Here is a 14,507-nt window from a genome sequence, read left to right on the forward strand (position 1 = left end):
CCACCAGGGACAGAATTTGGGATTTTCCCGATGGCTCCACAATCCTGGAATTCTCAGCCCTGCCCCCCCCCCACCCTGCGCCAAATTTTTCCTGCGCCCCCACCCCAAAACCAGCCCGAACTCCCGGGCCTGTCCCCCCCAGCTGTCCCCTGTCTCCAGCCGCGGTGACAACAGCGGGGACATCTCGTGGTGGCACCAACGAGCCGAGCTGGCACCCAGCCCCCACCCCAAAATAACCGCGGGGGGAGGTGGGGGATGGGGGTGGGGCAGCACCGCGCCCCCCACCCCAATTCCCAAATTCCCGAGGTGGGGGATGGGCGGGACAGCCCAGGCCAACCAGGACCCTCCGGGATTATTTTGGGGGGGCTGCAGGGGATCCCCCTAAAATGAGGGGGAGGGGAACGAAGCGAAGGGGGGGAGGGGGGTCACCCAAAATGTCACGAGGGTTCGGGTTACCGCGGACGGGAGGGGACACTTGGGGACAACGCCGTCAAAACAAGATGTGGGGGATGGGGGGCAGATATAGGGGGAGGGGACACTGGGGACACCGTGGGGCAGAACTGGGACCCCCCCCCCACTATTGCCAGGACCCCCCCCCCCCCCCCCAGCGTGGAACGGGGCGCGGCCGGACACGCGTGGCCAACCAGAGCGTTAAAGGGGGGGCCGGGAGCTGCGGGCTCCGCTCCGCCGCCGCCTTTGTCCCTCCTCCCGAGCCGCCACCGGCCCTGGTGGCACCGGCGGCGGCTCCCGGTGGTGGCACCGGCGGCCTCATGCCCCGGTGCCCGCCGTGCCCCCAGCCATGCCCGAACCGCCGGAGGCTGAGCGGAACCGGCGGGGCCCGGCCGCGGAGGAGAGAGCGGAACCGGCGGCTCCCACCGGAGTGCTGGGTACGGGAGAACCGGGAGAAACGGGGAGAGCCTGGGAAAACCGGGAGGAACCGGGGGGGACCGGGAGGAGCCGGGAGAAACCGAGAGAAACGGAAGGGACCGGGAGGAACCGGGAGAAACGGAAAGGACCGGGAGGAACCGGGAGGAGCGGGAGGAACCGGAGGGGATTGCGGGAAGCGGCGGAGGATTTCGGGGGGGTTACCGGCAGTGTTGTGAGGGGGGGCCGGGATGCGGCTCGCTGCGGATGCGGATCACCGGGATCACCACCGGGATCAGCGGTTCTGGGGCTGTTTTTGGGGCTGGTGGAGCTCGGAGCATCCCCCGGTACCGGGACAGCTCCGGACCCATCCCCCGCCTCTTCCGTGCGGGTCCCGCTTCGTTTTTTTTTGGGGGGGGGGTCTGATTTTGTGTCGCCCCCTCCTCATCCCGAACATCTCTCCCCGGGATGGGATCCGTGTGACACCCGCCGGTGTCACCCCAAAGCCACCAAGGCCTTTTTAACCCCTCACACCCCCCCCCACCCATTCCAGGCCCCCCCTATCGCGACAGGGGGGTGGCGCAGCTCGCAGCCTTTGTGTCGCTGTCCCCACGCCGGCCTTGGGGTCCCCTCCCCCGCGTGGCGCCGGGCCAGGTGACATCCCCTGACTGGGAGGGGGGGGTGGCGACAAGGCCTGGTGGCCGCTCCTGCCTGCGGGTGACCCACTTCGTGTCCCCAAGCCGGCCCTGGGGACACCCCCGGGCAGTGGCGGTGTCCCCACCACGCGGTGACCTTAGCCCGGGAGCCAAGGTGAGCCACAGCGCCGGGGACACGCGGGGACACGCGTGGGGTGACACAGCCCCCCCAGTGCCACCCCGCTGGTGGCACTCGGGAGGGGACAGCGCGGCGTGGGGGTGTCGGGGTTTTCCGTGACCTTGGGTGGGAAAATCCCCTTTTGTCGCTGGATCTGTACCCCCCCCTACACGCGTGGCAGTGTCGCGCGTGTCGCTGTCCCCGCGCGGGGTGGCACCGATGCGGGCGGGACATGAATAATGCGGGTTGGGTGAGCTCAGTGTCACCCGGCTGCGGGGCAGGGTGGCACCGCCACGGCCGGCGGCGCCCTAAAATATCGGCACCCTAAAATAACGGAACCCTGAAATACCGGCACCCTAAAATATCGGCACCATAAAATAACGGAACCCTGAAATAATGGCACCCTAAAATATCGGCACCCTAAAATAATGGAACCCTGAAATAATGGCACCCTAAAATATCGGCACCCTAAAATATCGGCACCCTAAAATACCGGCACCCTGAAATAATGGTACCCTGTAATAATGGCACCCTAAAATAACGGAACCCTGAAATACCGGCACCCTAAAATATCGGCACCCTAAAATATCGGCAACCTAAAATACCGGCACCCTGAAATAATGGCACCCCAAAATAATGGCACCCTAAAATAAGGGCACCCTAAAATAACTGCACCCTAAAATACCTGCACCCTGAAATAATGGGACCCTAAAATAATGGCACCCTGAAATAATGGCACCCTATAGTAATGGCACCCTAAAATACCGGCACCCTAAAATAACGGAACCCTGAAATACCGGCACCCTAAAATACCGGCACCCTAAAATAACGGAACCCTGAAATACCGGAAACCTAAAATATCGGCACCCTGAAATAATGGTACCCTAAAATATCGGCACCCTAAAATATCAGCAACCTAAAATACCGGCACCCTGAAATACGGCACCCTGAAATATCGGCACCATAAAATATCGGTACCCTGAAATAATGGCACCCTAAAATATCAGCACGCTAAAATATCGGTAACCTAAAATAATGGCACCCTAAAAAAACGGCACCCTGAAATACCGGCACCCTAAAATAACGGCACCCTGAAAGACCGGCACCCTGAAATACCGGCACCCTAAAATATCGGTACCCTGAAATAATGGTACCCTGAAATACCAGCACCCTAAAATAATGGCACCCTAAAATAATTACACCCCAAAATAATGGCAGCCTAAAATACTTGCACCCTAAAATATCGGCAACCTAAAATAATGGCACCCTAAAAAAACGACACCCTAAAATAATGGCACCCTAAAATAATGCCACCCTGAAATATCGGCACCCTAAAATACCAGCAACCTAAAATAACGGCAACCTAAAATAATGGCACCCTGAAATAATGGCACCCTGAAATAATGGCACCCTGAAATAATGGTACCCCAAAATAATGGCACCCTAAAATAACGGCACCCTAAAATATCAGCAACCTAAAATATCGGCAGCCTGAAATAACGGCACCCTAAAATATCAGCAACCTAAAATAACGGCACCCTAAAATAATGGCACCCTAAAATATCGGCACCCTAAAATAATGGAACCCTAAAATATCGGCACCCTGAAATAATGGCACCCTAAAATATCGGCACCCTAAAATAACGGAACCCCAAAATAATGGCACCCTAAATATCGGCACCCTAAAATAATGGAACCCTGAAATAATGGCACCCTAAAATATCGGCACCCTAAAATAATGGAACCCTGAAATAAGGGCACCCTAAAATATCGGCACCCTAAAATATCGGTACCCTGAAATAATGGCACCCTGAAACACCAGCACCCTAAAATAATGGCACCCTAAAATAATTACACCCCAAAATAATGGCACCCTAAAATACCTGCACCCTAAAATATCGGCACCCTAAAATACCGGCACCCTAAAATAATGGCACCCTGAAATAACGGCACCCTAAAAGCAATGCACCCTAAAATACCAGCATCCTAAAATAACGGCACGCCGAAATAATGGCACCCTAAAATATCGGCACCCTATAATAATAACATCCTAAAATACCGGCACCCTAAAATACCGGCACCCTGAAATATCGGCACCCTAAAATAACGGCACCCTTAAATATCGGCACCCTAAAATACCGGCAACCTAAAATAATGGCACCCTGAAATAATGGTACCCTAAAATAATGGCACCCTAAAATATCGGCACCCTAAAATAATGGCACCCTAAAATAACGGCACCCTAAAATATCAGCAACCTAAAATACCGGCACCCTGAAATAATGGCACCCTAAAATAATGGCACCCTAAAATACCGGCACCCTAAAATAATGGCACCCTGAAATAATGGCACCCTAAAATAATGGCACCCTGAAATACCGGCACCCTAAAATACCAGCGACCTAAAATAATGGCACCCTAAAATAACGGCACCCTAAAATATCAGCAACCTAAAATATCGGCGTCCTGAAATAATGGCACCCTAAAATAATGGCACCCTAAAATAATGGCACCCTGAAATACCGGCACCCTAAAATACCGGCACCCTAAAATATCAGCAACCTAAAATAATGGCACCCTGAAATAACGGCCCCCTAAAAGCAATGCACCCTAAAATACCAGCATCCTAAAATAACGGCACGCCGAAATAATGGCACCCTAAAATATCGGCACCCTGAAATAATGGCACCCTAAAATATCGGCACCCTAAAATAATAACATCCTAAAATACCTGCACCCTAAAATACCGGCACCCTGAAATATCGGCACCCTGAAATAATGGCACCCTAAAATATCGACACCCTAAAATACCGGTACCCTGAAATAACGGCACCGTAAAAGCAATGCACCCTAAAATTATGGCACCCTGCAATAATGGCACCCTAAAATACCTGCACCCTAAAATATCGGCACCCTAAAATAATGGCACCCTGAAATAACGGCACCCTAAAATAAGGGCACCCGAAAATAAGGGCACCCTGAAATAATAGCACCCTAAAATAATGGCACCCTGAAAACATAGCCTGGCACCTTAAACATAGCCTGGCACCCTGCTGGGTTGATATCGCAGTGCCCTGGCACCCTCCAATGCTGGCACCCTAAACCATGGCCCCCTAAAACATTGGCACCCTAAAAACACTGGCACCCTAAAAAACTCTGGCACCCGGGCACCCCAACACCCAGGCACCCCAATAAACCTGCACCCCAACACCTCAGCACCCTGACACCCTGGCATTACAGCACCCAGGCACCCCAAAACCCAGTACCCGGGCACCCTGGCACCCCATACCCTGATAACCCAGCACCCCAACACCCTGACACCCCAACATCCCAAAACCCTGGCACCCCAACACCCTAGCACCCCTAAACCTCAGCACCCCTGCTCCCTGGCACCCTATTACCCCAGTACCCAAACACCCTGACACCCCAACACGCTGTGACCCCAACACCCCAAACACCGGGACACCCCATTACCCCAGTACCCCAGCACCCTGGCACACCAACACCTGAGCGCCCAATACCCCAAACACCCTGACACCCCAGCACCCCAACACCCTGACACCTAAACACCCGAGCACCCCTAAACCTCAACACCCCCACACCCTGACACCCCAATACCCCTGCGCCCTGGCACCTCAGTACCCAAATACCCTGGCACCCCATTACCCCAGCACCCCAACACCTGAGCACCCCTAAATCTCAACACCCCTGCACCCCATTACCCCAGTACCCAAACACCCTGGCACCCCAACGTCCCAACACCCTGGCACTCCAACACCCCAAACACCGGGACAGCCCATTACCCCAGCACCCCAGCACCCCAAAACCCTGACACCCCAACACTCCAACACCCTGACACCCAAACACCCTAGCACCCCTAAATCTCAACACCCCTGCACCCTGGCACCCCAGTACCCCAAACACTCTGACACCCCAATACCCCAGCACCCCAAACACTCTGACACCCCAACACTCGAGCACCCCAATACCCGGACACCCTGGAACCCAAACACCCTGACACCCCAACACCCCAACACACCAACACCCTGACACCCAAACACCTGAGCACCCCTAAATCTCAACACCCCCGCACCCTGACACCCCAGTACCCCAAACACCCCGGCACCCCATTACCCAGGCACCCCAAAACCCTGACACCCCAACACTCGAGCACCCCAATACCCCAATACCCGGACACCCTGGTACCCCAAACACCCTGACACCCCAACACACCAACACCCTGACACCCAAACACCTGAGCACCCCGGCACCCCAAAACCCTGACACCCCGACACTCGAGCACCCTAATACCCCAATACCCGGACACCCTGGTACCCCAAACACCCTGGTACCCCATTACCCAGGCACCCCAACACCCCGGCACCCCATCCCCGCCCCCAGCGCCCCCAGCCCCCCGGAGCGGTGCCACAGCGCGGGTGGCAGCCTGGCCCTGTCCCCAAGTGCCACCCACGGCTCGGGGACAGCGCGGCCTTTCAGAGCCCGGCGGGTTTTGGGGGGTCCCAGCGGAGATTCCGGCAGATTTGGGGCGCATTGCCCGGCACGAGCAGCTTTGGAATTTCCTGTTTTCCCGGGCGGTTCCGGCACCCCGAGCCCTTCCCTGCCCTGGGGCAGGCGCGACATCCGAGGAGGGGACACCGGGGCAGGAGGGGACACCGAGACAGGAGGGGACACCGAGACAGGGAAGCGACAATCGGGGTCCCCACGCCACCGGGGAACCCCCATCCCTCTCTCCCTGCCATCCCCAGGTGGTTTTTTTTGGGATGCGCCTTGTCCCCACCCCACCGGGGACAGGGACAACGCGTGCCACCCTCTCGGGGGGCGCTTTGGGGACTGTCCCCATGTCCCCATCCCACCTCGGTGCGGCGGCGCGGGGCCTCGCTGGGTTTCCATGGAGACCGGATGATTTTTTTTTTTAATTTTTTTTTTTTTTTTTTTTAATTTTTTTTTTCCCTATTCCCTTTTTTTTCCTGCGGTTTCCCATGCCTCGGAGGGGCAGCGGGAGGAGGTGAGAGAGGCTTTGGGGACGCTCCGAGGGGACACCCCGGCGACATTCGGCCCCTGGCAGCTCCTCCCCGCAGCTGTCGGGGCCGATTTTTTTGGGAGATGCCGCAGGAGAAATCCGATGCCAGGGCGGTGGCACCGCGGTGACCTGTGCCACGGCCGGGTTGGGGACAGCCGGGGACGTGTCCCGCTGCCATCGCGGGGCTCCTGGGGGATTTTGGGATTCGCTTCCCGGGGATTCTGATCCCTCCCCGCCGCAGATAAACTCTTCGGGAAGCGGCTGCTCCAGGCCGGGCGCTACATCATGTCCCACAAGGCCTGGATGAAAACGGTGCCCACCGAGAACTGCGACGTGCTCATGACATTCCCGGGTAGGGAATCCCGGGAAAACCGGGAGCGGGAGGGGATGGGATGGGGAAAATCGGGATTGGGATGGGATGGGGAAAACCGGGAGCGGGAGGGGATGGGATGGGGAAAATCGGGATTTGGGATGGGATGAGGAAAATCGGGAGGGGATGTGGCCGGGAAAACCGGGATCGGGATGGGGAAAATCGGGAGCGGGAGAAGATGGGATGGGGAAAATCGGGATTGGGATGGGATGGGGAAAATCGGGAGGGGATGTGGCCGGGAAAACCGGGATCGGGAGGGGATGGGGAAACCTGAGATCAGGATGTAACCGGGAAAACCGGGATTGGGATGGTTAAAATCGGGAGGGGATGGGATGGGGAAAAACGGGATCGGGAGGGGATCGGGCTGGGAAAACCGGGATCGGGATGGGGAAAATCGGGAGGGGATGTGGCCTGGAAAACCGGGATCGGGAGGGGATGGGGAAAACCGAGCCCAGGATGTGACCAGGAAAACCGGTTTTGGGAGGGACTGTGACTGGGAAAATCGGGATTGGAATGGGATGGGGAAAAACGAGAGGGGATGTGATTGGGAAAACCGGGATTGGGAGGGGATGGGGAAAATCGGGATCGGGATGTGATGGGGAAAGTCAGGAGAGGATGTGATCAGGAAAACCAGGATTGGGATGGGGATGTGGCCAGGAAAATCTGGGATAACCGGGGCAGGAGGGGGTGGGGATGGTGGGGAGAGCCTGGGAGGCTCCGAATGGGGTATGTGGGATTGGGGAGGGATGTGGGATTGGGGAGAGATGTGGGATTGGGGAGGGATGTGGGATTGGGGAGGGATGTGGGATTGGGGAGAGATGTGGGATTGGGGAGAGATGTGGGATTGGGGAGAGATGTGGGATTGGGGAGAGATGTGGGATGTCAGGAGAGATGTGGTACTGGGGAGAGATGTGGGATTGGGGAGAGATGTGGGATTGGGGAGGGGTGTGGGATTGGGGAGAGATGTGGGATTGGGGAGAGATGTGGGATTGGGGAGGGATGTGGGATTGGGGAGAGATGTGGGATTGGGGAGGGATGTGGGATTGGGGAGGGATGTGGGATTGGGGAGGGGTGTGGGATTGGGGAGAGATGTGGGACTGGGGAGGGATGTGGGATTGGGGAGGGATGTGGGATTGGGGAGGGATGTGGGATTGGGGAGAGATGTGGGATTGGGGAGAGATGTGGGATTGGGGAGAGATGTGGGATTGGGGAGAGATGTGGGATTGGGGAGGGATGTGGGATTGGGGAGGGATGTGGGATTGGGGAGAGATGTGGGATTGGGGAGAGATGTGGGATTGGGGAGAGATGTGGGATTGGGGAGAGATGTGGGATGTCAGGAGAGATGTGGTACTGGGGAGAGATGTGGGATTGGGGAGAGATGTGGGATTGGGGAGGGGTGTGGGATTGGGGAGAGATGTGGGATTGGGGAGAGATGTGGGATTGGGGAGGGATGTGGGATTGGGGAGAGATGTGGGATTGGGGAGGGATGTGGGATTGGGGAGGGATGTGGGATTGGGGAGGGGTGTGGGATTGGGGAGAGATGTGGGATTGGGGAGAGATGTGGGATTGGGGAGAGATGTGGGATGTCAGGAGAGATGTGGTACTGGGGAGAGATGTGGGATTGGGGAGGGGTGTGGGATTGGGGAGACATGTGGGATTGGGGAGACATGTGGGATTGGGGAGAGATGTGGGATGTGGGATGTTGGGAAGAATGAGGGATGCAAGGAGGGATGGGGTGTGGGGAAGGAAATGGGGTCTGGGATGAGGGAACCGGGGGTGGATGGGGACTGGGACAAGGGACACATAATGGGATCAGGACTGGGATAAGTGACATATGACAGGATCAGGGACCAGGACAAGGGACACGCAGCGGGATCAGGACTGGGATAAGGGACATATAACAGGATCAGGGACCAGGACAAGGGACACGCAGCGGGATCAGGACTGGGATAAGGGACATATAACAGGATGAGGACTGGGATAAGGGACACATAAGGGGATAGGAACCAGGATAAGTGACACATAATGGGGTGAGGACCAGGACAAGGGGCACAGAACGGGATCAGAACGGGATAAGGGACACACAGAGGGATCAGAACGGGATAAGGACACGCAGAGGGATCAGGACCAGGATAAGTGGCATGGGGATGGATGAGGACTGGGAATAGGGACACAACATGGGATGAGGAGCGGGACAAGGGATATGGGGATGGATGAAGACCAGGACAAGGGACACATGACGGGATCAGAAAGGGGACAGGGCACACATGACGGGATCAGGAGTGGGACAAGGGACACATAACGGGATCAGGACCAGGGCAAGGGACACATGACGGGATCAGGACTGGGCTAGGGCACACATGACGGGGTGAGGAGCAGGATAAGGGACACATAACGGGATCAGGAGCAGCACAGGGCACACATGACGGGGTGAGGAGCAGCACAGGGCACACATAACGGGATCAGGACCAGGATAAGGGACACATAATGGGATCAGGACCAGGACAGGGCACACATAACGGGATAAGGACCAGCACAAGGGACACACAGCGGGATCAGAACCAGGATAAGGCACACATGACGGGTTCAGGACCAGCACAGGGCACACATGACGGGATCAGGAGCAGGATAAGGGACACATGACGGGTTCAGGACCAGCACAGGGCACACATAACGGGATCAGGATTGGCACAGGGCACACATAACGGGATCAGGAGGAGCACAGGGCACACATGACGGGATCAGGACCAGCACAGGGCACACATAACGGGATCAGAACCAGGACAGGGCACACATGACGGGATCAGGACCGGCACAGGGCACACATGACGGGATCAGGATTGGCACAGGGCACACATGACGGGATCAGGAGCAGCACAGGGCACACATGACGGGATCAGGGGCAGCACAGGGCACACATAACGGGATCAGGATTGGCACAGGGCACACATGACGGGTTCAGGACCAGCACAGGGCACACATAACGGGATCAGGACCGGCACAGGGCACACATAACGGGATCAGGAGGAGCACAGGGCACACATGACGGGATCAGGACCAGCACAGGGCACACATAACGGGATCAGAACCAGGACAGGGCACACATGACGGGATCAGGACCGGCACAGGGCACACATAACGGGATCAGGACCGGCACAGGGCACACATGACGGGATCAGGAGGAGCACAGGGCACACATGACGGGATCAGGACCAGCACAGGGCACACATAACGGGATCAGAACCAGGACAGGGCACACATGACGGGATCAGGACCGGCACAGGGCACACATGACGGGATCAGGACCGGCACAGGGCACACATGACGGGATCAGGATTGGCACAGGGCACACATAACGGGATCAGGGGCAGCACAGGGCACACATAACGGGATCAGGAGCAGCACAGGGCACACATGACGGGATCAGGGGCAGCACAGGGCACACATAACGGGATCAGGAGCAGCACAGGGCACACATGACGGGATCAGGGGCAGCACAGGGCACACATAACGGGATCAGGATTGGCACAGGGCACACATAACGGGATCAGGGGCAGCACAGGGCACACATAACGGGATCAGGAGCAGCACAGGGCACACATGACGGGATCAGGGGCAGCACAGGGCACACATAACGGGATCAGGATTGGCACAGGGCACACATGACGGGTTCAGGACCAGCACAGGGCACACATAACGGGATCAGGATTGGCACAGGGCACACATGACGGGTTCAGGACCAGCACAGGGCACACATAACGGGATCAGGAGGAGCACAGGGCAACATAACGGGATCAGGATTGGCACAGGGCACACATAACGGGATCAGGACCGGCACAGGGCACACATAACGGGATCAGGAGGAGCACAGGGCACACATGACGGGATCAGGACCAGCACAGGGCACACATAACGGGATCAGAACCAGCACAGGGCTCACATAACGGGATCAGGACCGGCACAGGGCACACATGACGGGATCAGGACCAGCACAGGGCACACATAACGGGATCAGAACCAGCACAGGGCTCACATAACGGGATCAGGACCGGCACAGGGCACACATGACGGGATCAGGACCAGCACAGGGCTCACATAACGGGATCAGGACCAGCACAGGGCACACATGACGGGTTCAGGACCAGCACAGGGCACACATGACGGGTTCAGGACCAGGATAAGGCACACCAGCCGTCACAGCCCCCTGCCCCCCGCAGACAGCACGGACGACCACACGCTGCTGTGGCTGCTGAACCACATCCGCCTGGGCATCCCCGAGCTGATCGTGCAGGTGCGGCACCACAAGCACACGCGCGCCTACGCCTTCTTCGTCACCGCCACCTACGAGAGGTGCGTCCCCGTCCCCTCACAGCCCCCAGGGGCCCCCAGGGCGTCCCCAACGTGTCCCCAACGTGTCCCCAACGTGTCCCCAACGGGTCCCCACGGCAGTTTGCTGCGCGGGGCGGACGAGATGGGGCTGAGGAAGCCGGTGAAGGCGGAGTTCGGGGGCGGCATGCGCAGCTTCTCCTGCGAGGAGGATTACATCTACGAGAACATCGAGAACGAGCTGGGCTTCTTCAGCTCCCAGGTGGGGACGGGAGGGATGGGGTGGGATATGGGGTAAGGGGTGTGGGGTGTGGGGATATGGGAAATATGGGATATGGGATATGGGATATGGGATATGGGATATGGGATATGGGATATGGGATATGGGATATGGGGTATGGGATATGGGATATGGGATGTGTGATGTGGAATGTGGGATATGGGATATGGGATATGGGGTATGGAATGTGGGGTGTGGGGTGTGGAATGTGGGGTATGGGATATGGGAATATGGGATAATGGGTATGGGATCTGGGGGGTGTGGGGTGTGGGGTATGGGGTGTGGGGGGGAATATGGGATATGGGATTGGGGTATGGGATTGGGGTATGGGATATGGGATTGGGGTATGGGGTATGGGATATGGGATATGGGATATGGGACATGGGATATAGAATACAGGACTATGGAGATATGGGATATGGAGATGCAGGGTTATGGGATATGGGATATGGGATATGGGATATGGGATATGGGATATGGGATATGGGATATGGGATTGGGGTATGGGGTATGGGATATGGGATGTGGGATGTGGGATATAGAATACAGGACTATGGGGATATGAGATAGGGAGATGCAGGGTTATGGGATATGGGATATGGGATATGGGGTGTGGGGTATGGGGTATGGGGTATGGGGATATGGGATGTGGGGATATGGGGTTATGGGATATGGGGTATGGAGTATGGGGTTCAGAATGTGGGTTATGGGGAGTGGGGGTGAGGATCCAGCCACCACTGGTGCTGGGGACAAGGTGGGACAGGAGGGGACAGAGGGGACAGAGGGGACAGAGGGGACAGAGGGGCCAGAGGGGACAGGGGGACAGAGGTGACAGGGCCAAGCCGTGCCGTCCCGCAGGAGCGGCAGAACATCATCCGGTACTGGCTGGAGAACCTGCGGGCCAAGCAGGGCGAGTCCCTGCACAACATCCACTTCCTGGAGGGACAGCCCATCAGTGAGTGACGGGGACACGGGACAGCGGGGACAGTGGGGACACGGGGACACCTGGGACAGCGGGGACACCTGGGACAGCAGGGACACCTGGGACAGCGGGGACACGGGGACAGCGGGAACAGCAGGGACAGGGGGGACACCTGGGACAGCTGGGGACAGCTGGGGACAGCAGGGACACCTGGGGACAGTGGGGACACCTGGTGGCCCCTGGTGGCACTGCCGTGACACCTGGTGGCAGTTGATGGCACTGCCATGGCCCCCGGTGGCCCCTGGTGACACCTGGTGGCGCTGCCATTGTGGGATCGTCCTGGGCACGGAGCCCCCACGTGCCACGTCCCCGCTGTCCCTGTCCCAACCCCAGCGCACCAGGGCGGGGGGGGGGGTGGCAGTGGGGATCCCGGGCTGTGTCCCCAATGTCCCCATCCCTGTCCCTGACTCATGTCCCCAGTGTCCCCATCCCTGTCCTTGACCCCACGGGGGGGTGGCAGTGGGGATCCCGGGCTGTGTCCCTGACCCGTGTCCCTGTCCCTGACTCGTGTCCCTGACCCCATGGAGGTGTCACAGGGATGTCCCCAATGTCCCTGTCCCTTTCCCCAGTGTCCCTAAGCCTTGTCCCCAGTGTCCCTGACCCCATGTGGGGTTCCCTGTCCCTGTCCCTGTCCCTGTCCCTGACACTGTCCCCAATGTCCCTGTGGCAGTCCCCAAGCTGGCGGCCCGGGGTGTGATCCAGCAGCTGTTCCCTGTCCCTGTCCCCATGTCCCTTCTGTCCCTGTCCCTGTCCCTGTCCCTGTCCCTGTCCCTGTCCCTGTCCGTGTTCCCATGTCCCTGACACTGTCCCTGTCCCCGTCAGTCCCCGAGCTGGCTGCCCGCGGGGTGATCCAGCAGCTGTTCCCTGCCCCTGTCCCCATGTCCCCATGTCCCTGTCCCTGTCCCTGTCCCTGTCCCTGTCCGTGTCCCCATGTCCCTGACACTGTCCCTGTCCCTGTCCCCGTCAGTCCCCGAGCTGGCTGCCCGCGGGGTGATCCAGCAGCTGTTCCCGCTGCACGAGCAGAGGATCCTGCGGCGCCTGATGAAATCCTGGGTGCAGGCGGTGTGCGAGGCGCAGCCGCTCGGTCAGCGCGGGATTGGGGGTCACCGGGGAATTTGGGGGGTCACTGAGGCTTTGGGGTGTCACAGGGGGGTTTGGGGGTCACTGAGGGTTTGGGGGTCACCCCGGGAACTGTGCGAGGCGCAGCCGCTCGGTCAGCGCGGGATTGGGGGTCACTGGGGGTTTGGGGGGGTCACTCAGGGTTTGGGGGGGTCACTCAGGGTTTGGGGGGTCACTGGGGGTTTGGGGGGTCACCGGGGGTTTGGGGTCACCCCGGGAACTGCGCGAGGCGCAGCCGCTCGGTCAGTGCGGGGCGCGGGATTGGGGGGCACCCCAGAAACTTGGGGGGGTCACTGGGGATTTGGGGGTCACTGGGGGTTTGGGGGGGTCACTGGGGGTTTGGGGGTCACTGGGGGTTTGGGGGGTCACTGGGCGTTTGGGGGGGTCACTGGGGGTTTGGGGGGTCACCGGGAACTGTGGGGGGGTCACCGAGTTTGGGGGAACCCTCAGGAATTTGGGGGGTCACTGAGGGTTTGGGGTCACCCCAGGGGGATTTTGGGGGATCCCAGCCGCTCGGTCAGTGCTGGGCACGGGGGTTTGGGGGGTCACTGGGGGTTTGGGGGGTCACCGGGGCATTGGGGGCACCCCGGGGGATTTGGGGGGTCACTGAGGGTTTGGGGTCACCCCGGGAACTTTGGGGTCACCCTGGGACACTTTAGGGGGGTCCCAGAGGGTTTGGGGTGACCCTGGTGGGGTTTTGGGGTCCCCAGAG

The 14,507-nt window shown here is 58.7% G+C and overlaps 1 protein-coding gene across 2 annotated transcripts in view; it reads left to right on the forward strand.

Annotated features, from left to right (window-relative positions):
- Nucleotides 1-704: 704 nt before the first annotated feature.
- ANO8 (anoctamin 8) overlaps nucleotides 705-14,507 on the forward strand; it is a 29,475-nt gene continuing 15,672 nt past the window's right edge. For both annotated transcript variants that reach the window (XM_056512380.1, XM_056512381.1), the window contains exons 1-6: nucleotides 705-887; nucleotides 6,960-7,070; nucleotides 11,306-11,438; nucleotides 11,538-11,676; nucleotides 12,553-12,649; nucleotides 13,644-13,760. In XM_056512380.1, the coding sequence (XP_056368355.1) occupies nucleotides 800-887; nucleotides 6,960-7,070; nucleotides 11,306-11,438; nucleotides 11,538-11,676; nucleotides 12,553-12,649; nucleotides 13,644-13,760 (685 nt within the window). In that variant the 5' untranslated portion in view covers nucleotides 705-799. The remainder of the gene's footprint in view (nucleotides 888-6,959; nucleotides 7,071-11,305; nucleotides 11,439-11,537; nucleotides 11,677-12,552; nucleotides 12,650-13,643; nucleotides 13,761-14,507) is intronic.

This window comes from Oenanthe melanoleuca, chromosome 28 (assembly GCF_029582105.1).
Source record: "Oenanthe melanoleuca isolate GR-GAL-2019-014 chromosome 28, OMel1.0, whole genome shotgun sequence".
Classification (NCBI taxonomy): domain Eukaryota; kingdom Metazoa; phylum Chordata; class Aves; order Passeriformes; family Muscicapidae; genus Oenanthe; species Oenanthe melanoleuca.